Raw genomic sequence first — 12,714 nt, 5'->3', positions numbered from 1 at the left:
CTTTGCAAATAGCCCTACTAAAAAAAATACTGTTTTGTTATTCAGCTACTGTGTCCTTTGAATAGTAGTATAAGGGGATTGTAAGTAGCTTAGGAAAACTACTTTTTTTTTTTAACAGTCCGAGATCAACAGACTACTCTGATCTTACTGCACTTTTGAACTAAGATACTTCTTAGTTCCAAAAACTTAGCTACAGTGAACTAAATTACAGGGGTCTTTCCTACTGCTGATTTCCATTAAGTTACTCACTAGGAAATCTATATCTCATTTCACATTAACCTGCAGCAAAAATCCTACTGAAGGAGAAAATTATGGCTAATTCCTCTCCTTTAGGTGACCCTTTTCCTGCCTTAGGGGAATCATGGTTCTTAGCATAAAAGAGATTAGCTGAGAGATTCCTTGCCCCCTTCAGTGGCTATTAAATGGGTGAGTTGGGGGGGACACCACACTGGGATTTGGGACTGTTTTCCCTCTGGCCTTCTACATCATAAGCAAGATTAGATATGCTGCTTCCCTGGCTGTTTCTGATAGGCACAGAAGATTCGAGAACTGTGGACAATTCATTGTTATAAATGCAACCCTTGTGTTCTTACTTGAAAAGACATGCAAACATATCGAGTTAGAAGTAAAAGGATGAAAAAGAGACAGAAAAGGGCTCTATCCCGAAAACACAACCAGGTCAATAAAATCACAGAAAATAGCCATCTCTAGGAAGCTACTAGGTGGGATGACTGAATTTTATACCAAATACCAAGTCTTCTCCCAACCTCATTAAACATCCACTGATAATACTCTGTTGCAGCCAAATGATCCAGCAAATTATTCAAAGAAACGCAGAGATTAGAAACCTTCAGGGTTTTGAGAAAATGAGATCAATTTGACAGACATTCACTTATCCAGGTTATATTGTGTCTACCCACACACTTGCCAGTCTCATTCCAACTCAGAAAATATAAATCCACCTTCAGTTTTTCCATCATCACCAGCCCCCCACCTTTTCAGTAACAGAAGAACTCCAAAATGCTTCTGTCAACTTACTGCCACTTCCTCCTTAAACACACTTCAGAATCAACTCTGTCCCTTTATCCCCACTCTCAAGAGCAGACACAGACTCTATCATCACCATCATTTAAAAACTGATGAAACACAAAGAGTTTGGCAGCTTGATTCTTCAACCTTAAAAAAAAAAAAAAAGAGCACAGTGCTTACTAGGATTACAGGGCAGAGGTCAAAAGAAACTTGTACCTTCCATGGCCCTACGACCCTTTATTTTGCCAAAAAAAAAGAGGAAGGACTATTCCTCTCCACTGCAGGAAACGTCAATCCTAGACTATTTCAGACCTTCAGTTAAGCCTGAATCTATACAAATCCAAAGGACTCACACTGAAAGAATATGTCTATTTAGTCTGTGTTCCACTTTTTGCTCCTTTCTCCCAAAAAGCAGAAAAGTAGTGTCTTACTGTTTCCTATTCATCCAACTATTTTCCTCACTTCCTTCTGTCATAGAGCTCCATCTTCCTTTGTAGAGTTCTCATAAAGCAGAACCTAATATCACTAGAGGCGATCACTCTCCAGGAAAATACAACTTGCTTAGCAGAAGAGCTTCACACAGAGCAGTTTATCAGTGGCCGACTTTTCACTCCAGACAAGGATTGTAGGCCTTGTACAAATCTTCCTGTCACTGTGCAGTTCACCCAGCTTCTACCCTACCCCCACCCAAATGCTCCTCCTGATCCCTGCCTATAACCCATCCACCCACCCGCTGCTGCATGGTCACAGAAAATAAGCAGCATAGACTACTCAAATCATTGAATTCTACATGTCTCCTCCCAAACCCAAACATCTTCTACATCACACTCCTATGCACACAACACCCAGATGAAATCACCTACCTCAATAACAGCCCCTGGACAAGACAAGGAGTAACATCTAATCTTTTCTCAACTCAATTAACAGTGAACTTCACTTTCCTACATTTTGTGGCCATGCCTCACTGACCCTGCCCTCCACATTATAAAGTCACACCCTGGAGTCCTGGAGTCAAAGGCATGATGTTTGAAAGCATGTGCTTTGGCAGACAGGTCTGGATTTAAACCCCAGCTCTGTCTCTTATTACTAACAAAGAGAACCTGTCCCTAGGTAAACTATTTATTCTCCCAAACCTAAGATGACACATCTGTAAAATGAAACCAATAATCCCATTTACTTATTAGTGTAAGCAGAATAGTCAGCACAAAAGATGGTATTTAATAAACAAGTTACTGTTGATATTTAGTAACCATGGGGGTAATCTGTGGGCAGGCACATTCACCTCACAGAATCCAAGTTCTGGAAGCATTCAGCATTGGTAGAAGCAAATATATGTTCAGCCTCATTCCACTCCCACCCCACAAATGAGAGGGGCCTTTAAGAAAAAGTCAATTCTTTGCAAAGAAAAATAGAAAGATTCACTCAGTGCTACCAATCCCACCACCAGACATCACTGTTATGTTTTGTTTTTAAGAAGAGAAACATCAGGGTAAATTAAAAAGGCAAAGAACAAGGAGCCACACTCAGAATAATCCTTTCATGGGCCAGGTCAATATTTCAAAGAGGAAAAAATATGTGGATCTTGGAAATTTCCTTCTCATTCAGTTTCTGGTAAATTTTGACTCTCTATTCTATATAAATGACAGGGAGAAAACAAAACTGAAAACCCCAAGGATGTCAGCTGGTGGCAGAATATTGCCTAATAAATGAATGTATAAGAAATGGGTTTAAGAGAATTAGGGACAAACAAAAACCTTGAAATCTTAGTGACACACACATATACAAGCATCAGAACACTTTAATCCTGTGAAAGACAATGGGCCAAGAACTTACGACGTTCTAAAAACTTTCCACAACAGCAAAAACTGTGCATCTTGGGATAGTGTCACAAAGGATATTTGCTGTTCCAGACAGAAAAGTCAAAACAGCTGTCTGAAATGAAATCTAGATATCTGAGGTCATCACCACCAGAAAATCTCCAACTACTCCAAAATTATCATGGAATTGAGAGAAAAATTTTCAAAATAAACCTTATGGGGTTTTAAATTAAAAATTCAAGAATGTAGGGCATGAGGGAATACAAAACCAGGCAGAAATCTATTGCGTTAACAATCCTAGACTGGGAATCAAAAATTGGGCTCTGGTTCCCGGTTCCAACCCAAACCGAAAGTACCATGTGACCTTAGGCAAGTCTCTTGCCCTTTCTAAACATGTCTCCTTATCTGTAGCAGTAGTGGAGCAATAATGATCGCTAAGTGGCCGGACGGCCTAACATTTTAAGAATCAAAAGTAGAGGAAGCATAAAATCAGACGGTCTCAGGACTGCAGACTTGACACAACAGGCAGAGGGAAAGAGACAAGAACAGAGAGCCAGAAAGTAAGAAAACTTTCTGGAGTAAGTGAGCAGGAGTGGAAACAGAGAGAAGCGTCATGAAAGCCAAGTACTCCTAGGGTCCAAGGCAAAAGCAGATGGTGGGGTTTGAGAAGCAAAAGTACGTCGCAAAACTGCAAACTACTCAGCAGATGTCAAAATGGACAGGAAGCGGTGGGAGCGGGTATGGGAGGTCAGATATTAAGGAATTACCTCCGTTAATCAATAAGTATCTATCTGTCCTCGTAGACAAGAGATTCGAGTACTGCAAAATCACTGTGACCCCTGACGCCAGGGTGCCCAGGAAGCAAGGACTAAGGGAGTCCGTGTCAGAGTCCGTGCATGAAGAGGATTCAGAAAATGAGCTAAAAGTGAGGAAGGGACAGAGGAAAAGAGGATCTGAGAGACCAGGACGATTTGGCGGGAGGAGAAGAAGCAGTACCCGACTCTTGCCCAGAGGCGGGAGGAGGGTTCGGTGCCCGGGGCCGCGCTCTCACCATCTTGACGATGCCCCGCTGCACGGTGGGGACCGCGGGTCCCCCGGAGGAGCCGCCACTCTGCGCGGAGGAGGCCATGTGTGAAGATGCGAAGGCAACGAGTGGGACAGACGGCCGCACCTGAGGTGTCAATATCGATGTCAGTGTTGGTGAGGGGCGGCCGCAGCGAGGAGCTGGCAGGCGGCGGGCTGCGGGTGATGGACAGGGCGGATGCGCTGGGCGCTCACGAGAGCAGCAGCAAAACTGGGAGCAGAAGAAGAGACGCGATCACAGCAGCCGCCACACGTTCTACTCGCCGCGCAAGCGTGCCAGGACACGGCCGCCCTCCGACCAATTAGCGCCCAGATTCGGCCGGACCTCAAGCCAATAGGCACGCTGTTCGCGGGGCCCCGCCCCTTAGTCCCCAAACTGGTGGTCGTCTCCGGCAGGCGCTGGAGGAGCTGATTTGCAGTGACGGACTAAGTATGGGGCGGGACTTCCGGGGTAGCCAGAGTAGGCGGTGTCGGGAGGTGTAGTGGGAAGGAAAGGACACGTCAGCATCTGACTGCGGGGCGCGGGGGGCCATGGGAGCCTCAAGGGCGGGGCCAGTCTCGCCCTCCGGCCTGGGTCCTCCCGTGATTGGCCCCGCCCGCTGCGCTCCGCCCTGCTGGTCTCCCCCGAGGCCACGTGGACTGGGGCCGGGTGAATGGGCGCTTACCTCCTTTGCAGCGCGGCTTGGAAAGCCGGAGCGTGTCAGTCTGAGTCCTGGAGACCCTTCAGTTCGGAATGCACATCGGCTTCCGACATTTTATCTCAGCTAAAAGTACGGGGAGAACTCGGAAAAGTCAGAGCTTTGGAAAACCTACAAATGTTGGCCTTGACGCGGACCGCGACTGCGCGCCCTCCGAAATGTCAGGAGCGTGTATCACGGTCTGATCCGTTGTGTCGCTGGGGTCTAGTACCTGCAAGGCGCTCGATTGTTGATTAGGAGTAAACCTCTCTTAGAAAGGTGACTTGTCCTGAACTTGGGTACGATGACCCTCGTTCTTCGACATCCTCCCAGCTGCTCCGCTGAAATTAGGAAAAGCCTCGCTACGCGCTCTCCCTGGGCCGGGAAGAGGCAGCCCTTGACCGAGTGTGATGAACCCTGCTGACAATCTCACCTATAATCCCAACTTTTTAAATCAAGAGATAGGGGGAGAAGGAGAGATAAGGGCCCACAAATGTTTAAGTGACTGCTTAAAGAGAACTAGTCGTTGAGTGCCCACTATACGAAGCTAAGGACCTTACATATATATGTCATATATATAAAACCTGCCTCAAAGCTGAGTTCGCCATTCCTTCTTCAAGAAAAGGTTGTCTGCTCATTCTCCCACACCTCACTTATCCTAGGGTCAAGTTCTGTGGCTGCACCTTCCTAAATCCCTATTGCCACTTCATACCATTAATCTGCATCTTCTTGGAAAAAAATCTTTGTTGAGGCTCATTTCATCTGATTATGCCACTCTCCATCTCTTTGAAAATATTGTTTTCCCTGCCCATCTCCCATCCTGTCATTCTTTGAAATTTCTGACAGCTGGTGCACACTCTTCTGCACCCAGTCATGCTGAATGACTTCAACATTTATGAATATGACTTATTCAATACCCTGGTCTCTGAGCACCTTGACCTCATTTTCAGTGAACATGACCTCTGCATCAGATTACATACTTTCTCCGGGACAGGTGAGCCGTCATAACCAATTCAAAGCTGAAATTCTAAGCTCAAAATAACCCATTCTCTGATCAGAATTTTTATCCTTTCTTTTCTCTTACTGAGTTGCTTCTCTTATATCTTGCATTAATTGTCTATTGCTGCATTAAAAAATTACCCCAAAATTTAGGGATTAAAACAATAAACATTTAAAATTATCTCAATTACTGTGGGTCAGGAATCTGGGCCTGGCTCAACTGGGTGTCTTTGTCTCAAGGTTCCCTCACAAGTACGGAGTCAAGGTATCTCACACAACAGGGAGCTGTGGTCTCATCTGAATGTTCTTGCTTCAGGCTCACTCATGTGGTTTTTGACAGGATTCGGTTTCTGGAGGATGTTGGACTAAGGGCCTCAGTTCCTCACTGGCTCAGTATCTTGCTATGTCAGCCTCTGCATAAGGTAGCTCACATCATGGCATCTGGTTTCCATCAAAGTGAGTGAGTGAGAGAGCAATAGAGACCAAGCAAGATGAAAGCCAGACTTTACAACCTAACATCAAGAAATTGATATCCCATCACTTTTGCCATATTCTGTTTGTTACAACTGAGTTACTAGTCCAGCCCAAAACCTAGGGGAGATGATAACACTAGGATAACCAGGAGGCAAGAACATTGGAGGTCATCTTATAGGCTGCCTACTATATAGTGTTCTTTAATTTTTAACTGGCATAAAGTCCCTAAACTCCTCTAGCTTCTTTGTTGGCTCCTTTCTTCCTTCTCCTGGATTCTTGGTTAGATTCCATACACTGTCTGTCATTTTATTAGCTCCACTCTTACCAGTATCCTCTTCTTTAATCCCCATTGATTTTCTTGTCGAATCCTTTTTCAGCTTAGGTGAAATCTGCCCACCCTTTTCCGCCATCTATTAAAACCCCAACTACAGATCTGTCTTCTCCAAATCTAACCTTTAGCTAGAAAAAACACCCTACTGTACAGTTTGGTGCCACAGTAAATTAAAAAACCCTCATACATTGCCTGAACTTCTCCTGTTTACTCAGATATTTCCGTTCTAACTCCAATGGTCTGTTTCAAATCTTCTCTATTCTATTAACTCTAACGACACTGTCTTTCACACTCTCAAATAGTGATAAGGCTCCTACTTCAGAGAGATAAAAGAAGCTTCGAGAAGAACACCCTAACTTCTGGGAAGATGGCAGAATAGGTCAGGCAGATTTCACCCAAGCTGAAGAAGGATTCGACAAAATTCAGCATCATTTCCTGATAAAAACCCTTCAAAAGGTAGTGATCAAGGGAAACTTCTTCAATATCATAAAGAGCATATGTGAAAAACCCATAGCCAGCATCATTCTCAATAGTAAGAGATTCAAAGCATTCCCCCTAAGATCAAGAATGAGACAAGGACGGTCTATTGTCACCACTCTCATTCAACATTGTATTAAAAATCCTCACTAGAGCAGTAAGGCAGGAAAAAGAAATAAAAGCTATCTCTTTTAGTCTGCTAATGCCACCGGAATATAATATACCAGAAATGAAATGGCTTTTAAAAAGGGAATGTATTCTAAGGCCATAAAAATGTCCAAATGAAGGCATCCAAAGAAAGATACCTTGACTCCAAAGAAAGGCCAATGTATGTCACATGGGAATGCAGGTGACTGGCATCTCCATTCTCTCCCAGTTTCTGATTTCAAATGGCTCTTTCAGCCCCTGTGGACCCCTCTGGCTTTTGACTTGCCTAGCATCTCATGGGAAGGTACACAGTAATGTCTGCTGAGCTCTGGTTCCGGCTTGCTTCTGTCAACTCTCTCAGCTTCTGGCATCTCCTGGGGCTTCTGCATTGCTGAAGGTCTGCATTTGAGCTCTGTGTCCTTGCTTTGAAGGACGCCAGTAAACTAATGGAAACACACCTTAAATGGGCAGAGTCACATCTCCATCTAATCAAAAAGTCATACCTACAATTGGGTGTGTCACATCTCCATGCAAAAACTTAATCAATGGAAGGATTAAAGAAGAAAGAGGAGGTATGACAGAAAAAATGAGATTTAATAAATGAGTATAGCTGTTGTATCACTATATTAATATTCCTCTAGCCTCCAGTGTTTTGGAGCAGCTAGAAGGAAAAATCTGAGCTGGTGGAATGGTAGTCCATGACAAACTCTGGGATCTGTTCTGTAACTACTCGTTGAAGTGTGCTTTGAAAATTATTGCTTTTTTCACTCTTTACTTTGTATGTATGTTCTATTTTACAATGAAAAACATTAAAAAAAAAAACCTAATCAAAAGGTCCCGCCCTACAATATTTTATCAGGATTAGGCAATAAGCCTTTTCTGGGGGTATATACCAGCTTCAAGCCAGAACAGCATGCAAATAGGAAAGGAAGAAGTAAACTTTCATTTTTTACAGATAACATGATCTTATACCTGGGAAACCCTGAGAAATCTATGACAAAGCTTCTTGAGCTAATAAACAAATTCAGCAAAATGGCGGATACAAAATTAATCCACAAAAATCAGTAATGTTTCTATGCACAGTGTATTAGTTAGGGTTCTCTAGAGAAACAGAATCAACAGGGAACACTTGCAAATATAAAATTTATAAAAGTGTCTCACGTGACCGCAGGAACGCAGAGTCCAAAATCCACAGGGCAGGCTGTGAAGCCGACGACTCCGATGGAGGGTCTGGATGAACTCCACAGGAGAGGCTCACCAGCCGAAGCAGGAATGGGACCTGTCTCCTCTGAGTCCTCCTTAAAAGGCTTCCCATGATTAGATTAAGCATCACTAATTGTAGAAGACACTCCCCTTTGGCTGATTACAAGTGGAATCAGCTGTGGATGCAGCTGACGTGATCATGGCATAATCCAATGAAATGTCCTCATTGCAACAGACAGGCAGTACTTGCCCAATCAGATAAACAGGTACCACAACTTGGCCAAGTTGACACATGTCCCTAACCATGACACACAGTTAATTACTTAATTGAGGAGGCAATTAAGGGGAAAAAATCCATTTAAAATAGCATTAAAAGTGTCAAATATCTAGGAATAAGCTCAGCCAGGGATGTCAAGGACTTGTACATGGAAAACTACAAAACATTTCTAAAATAAATTTTTAAATGACTTAAATAGATGGAAAGACATTCCATGGCCATGGATAGGAAGGTTAAACATTGTTAAAATGTCAGTTCTACCCAAACTGATCTACAGAGTCAATGAAATACCAATCAAAATTCCTATAATTCTCTTTAAAGACTTAGAAAAACTAGTTTAAACATTTATTTGGAAAGGAGAAAAACCTCAAATAGCTAAAGATATCCTTTAAAAGTAGAGCAAAGTGTGAGGACTAACACTTCCTGACTTTAAAGCTTAATATAAAGCCACAGTGATCAAAACAGCATGGTACTAGCATAAAGATAGAAGTATTGAACAGTGGAATTGAATTGAGAACATAGAGATAGACAACCAAATCTTGGTCACTTGATCTTTGATAAGAGCCCCAAATCCACTGAACTGGGACAGAATAGTCTTTTCAATAAATGGGTATGGGAGAACTCAACATCAATTGCCAAAAGAATGAAAGAGGACCCCTACCATATACCATATACAAAAATTAATTCAAAATGGATTTAAGATCTAAGTATAAGACCTAGTACCATAAAAATCCTAAAAGAAAAAATAGGGAAACATCTTCAAGACCTAGCAATAGCTTCTTAAACTTTACACCCAAAGCACAAGTAATGAAAGAAAAAATTGATAAATAGGAACTCCTCAAAATCAAATGTTTCCATGACTCAAAGGATTTTGTCAAAAAGATGACAAAGCTGCCATCTTAATGGGATAAAATTTTTGGTAGCCACACACCGGATAAAGGTCTGATATCCTGTATACATAAAGAAATTATAAAACTCAACAACAAAAGAACAAACAACCCAATTATAAAAAGGGCAAAGATAGGAATAGACATTTTTCTGAAGATCAAATACAAATGGCTAAAAAGCATGTGAAGAAATGTTCATCTTCATTAGCTATAAGAGAAATACAAATCAAGACAACATGAGATGCCACCTCACACCTATAAGAATGGCTGGTATTAAGTACAAAGTTACAAATGTCGGAGAAGATGTAATGAAATTGGAACACTTATTCGCTGCTGGTGGGGATGTATAATGGTACAGTCGCTGTGGAAGACAGTTTTGGGTTCCTCAGAAAACTAAATATCAAGTTGCTCTATGACGTGACAATACCAATATTTGGTATATACCCAGAAGAGCTGAAAGAAGTGACATGAACAGACATTTGCCATGCCGATGTTCTTAGTGGAACTTTTCACAATTGCCAAATGATGGAAACAATCCAAACACTCAACAAACTAGTGGATAGACAAAATCTGAAATACATACAACGGAATATTATGTAACAATAAGATAAAATAAGGTCCCGAAGCATATAACAACATGGATGAACCCTGAGGACACAATGCTGAATGAAATAAGTCAGACACAAAAGGATAGATACTGTATGATTTTGCTATTATGACTCTGATAAAGGTAATCTCAAAGGTTTACAGTGTAGAATATAGGGGACCTAGAGGTACACAGAAACTAGAGACAGAGGAAAGGTTACACAAGGAGGGTGAACTTAAATAGAAGGGAACAGAAGGTAACCAATTAGAAGGTAACCAATTAGTGGGGTTATAAGTAACATTGCCATACTGAAGGCAAATATGATTGAAAGGGCATGTATAGTGCCATGTATCTCACTAATTAACTCTACAATTATAAATAAGTTCTCACATGAATCCCTTCAAAGCTTTGATCTTATACAAAGAGTCAATAATAGAAACATAGAGGGGGAAAACTAATATTAATGTTATGGCTTATAGTTAACAGGAAGACAGCAACTGTACCATAGCAATACCAGGAATAAATAACTGGGGAAGTTGTGATTTAATATTTGGTGAAGCTGTATTTATTGGTTCTTTGTCTCTTTGGACCACTGAAAATAGTCTAAAATTGAGAGTGCTGCTGATTGTGTAACCAAGTGAGGATACTTGTAAGACATGGTTTGTTTGTTTTGGACATTATCCATGATGCCCAATGGATGGAGGGGGCTGAAGGGTACAATGATATATATATATATATATATATATATATATATCACAGTTCACCTTTTGGCTTCTCATTGTACCCATCATATATATATGATGAAATACTGTGCAGGTACAAACAGGAATGACACTGTGAGGCATGCAGTGAACTGAATGAACCTTGGGGACATTGTGTTGTACAAAATAAGCCAGAAGAAAAGAACAAATATACTATAGTCTCCTTCAGAAAATCTTTTTAGGAAAATTGGCTTCTATAAAAACTGTAAGCTTTTATAGAAGCCACACTTAATCTGAAGTTATAAGTGTATTTCTAGATTCTGAGAAACTGAGCTATATGTGTTTAAGCTGGTATTTCCCTGGAATTTTGAGTACATCTGTGACACCTAAGATTCAGAGCTGGAGTTCTGTAGCCCTGAAAGTCAAAATTGCTATGTACAATAACAGTTAAAGTAACCAAAAAAAGAGGTCAGGCTTCAATTAAAAATGAAAATGAAGCCATTTTGGTTGGGACTAAGGTAAATCAGAATACAGGGTAAAAGATGTATGTACTCTAGAGATTCACCTACTATATGAGACCAAAGACAGAGAAGTTTATTGTGTCTAGAACCTAAATTTTCTGTAACACACCATCTAAATCAATCTATCTGGATAACTCATTTAAACAACCCAAATCCATGGAACCCAAACCAGGAACAAGGCCTTATAATTCTGCATAGCTTAATGTAATACCTGGAGACATCTCAGTCTATGGTAGGCTGATAATTATTGCTAGAGTTCCTTGAGGGACCGGAGGAAAAAAAACATGGAAATATTAAATTTTTCTAACCTGGAGAGTCCCCTGGTTACGGACTCTCACGGAAATAGGCCAAGCCCTTGGTTTTGAGGCTTGCCCTTACAAAACTTATTCTTGTCGTGGAGTTTAATACTACCTATAATAAGGCTAAGAGTTGCTTCCAGGAAACCTCTTTGGGTGCTCATATGTGGCCTCTCTCTCTCTAAGACCAACTCTGCAAGTAAAATCATTACCCCTCCCCTTATGTGGGACATAACGTCAAGGGGTGTGAATCTAGCTGGCAACGTGGGACATGGCCCCCAGGGATGAGCCTGGCCCTGGCACCGTGGGATCAACAATGCCTTCCTGACCAAAAGGGAGAAAAGAAATGTAACAAAATAAGGTATCAGTGGCTAAAAGATTTGAAATAGAGTTGAGAGGCTCTTCTGGAGGCTAATCTTAGATAAGCTTCAGCTAGATATTGCTATTTGCCATGGTTTGCCAAACCCCAACCAACATCATTCCTGTTAACCCTAAAAAACACCCAGGGCTGTATCTGAGATTCTACAATTGCACATACTAAGTTTACTTTTCAGAAACTTAAAACCTTCAGATGGCTTGTAGAACAGATAAGTCCTGAAGCCCAGAGGTGACAATCTCTCCAAGAACATCAACCAGTTCCATCTCCCTTTCCCATATTGTCAATACCACTTTTCAACATGAAAAAGTTAGAATAGGTATATCCTTAATAGCCCTAAAGACTGAGCAAAGGATCAAAGGAGAAGGTGGAGTTATAACAGAGAAGATAGTAGTTAACAAATGAATATAACTGCTGAATCATTATATTGATATTTCTTTTTAGTCTCCAGTGTCTTGAAGCAGCTAGAAGGAAAACCTGAAAATGTGGAATAGTAACCCATACCAAACTTTGAAGTCTGTTCTTTAGCTACTTGTTAAAATGTGCTTTGAAAATTATTGCCATCTTATATTTCACAATTAAAAAAAAAAACATTTTAGAAGGAGGAGGAGGAGGGGGAGGGGGAGGGGAGGAGAAGGAGGAGGAGAACTCACTCTATTTCCTATCACCAAATCCCAAAATTTATCTTCCTTCTGACTTCTCTTTTATCCACCCCTGTTTACAAAGGAAAAACTCTCCTGCTGAGGCTAAATCCTCCCCCATCTGCTGAATTCATCTCCTCTACCTTTTCAAGGACACACTCTTTCTCTTAATAGACTTTTTTTTTTTTTACA

At 41.4% G+C, this 12,714-nt stretch overlaps 1 protein-coding gene across 2 annotated transcripts in view; it reads right to left on the bottom strand.

Annotated features, from left to right (window-relative positions):
- The window catches only part of SND1 (staphylococcal nuclease and tudor domain containing 1), a 499,108-nt gene extending 494,884 nt beyond the window's left edge, over positions 1–4,224 (bottom strand). For both annotated transcript variants that reach the window (XM_077124437.1, XM_077124455.1), the window contains exon 1: positions 3,898–4,224. In XM_077124437.1, coding sequence (XP_076980552.1) covers positions 3,898–3,975 — 78 coding nt within the window. In that variant the 5' untranslated portion in view covers positions 3,976–4,224. The remainder of the gene's footprint in view (positions 1–3,897) is intronic.
- Positions 4,225–12,714: the final 8,490 nt, after the last annotated feature.

Source organism: Tamandua tetradactyla, chromosome 1, assembly GCF_023851605.1.
Source record: "Tamandua tetradactyla isolate mTamTet1 chromosome 1, mTamTet1.pri, whole genome shotgun sequence".
Classification (NCBI taxonomy): domain Eukaryota; kingdom Metazoa; phylum Chordata; class Mammalia; order Pilosa; family Myrmecophagidae; genus Tamandua; species Tamandua tetradactyla.
This window is presented reverse-complemented; position numbering and strand designations above follow the sequence as displayed.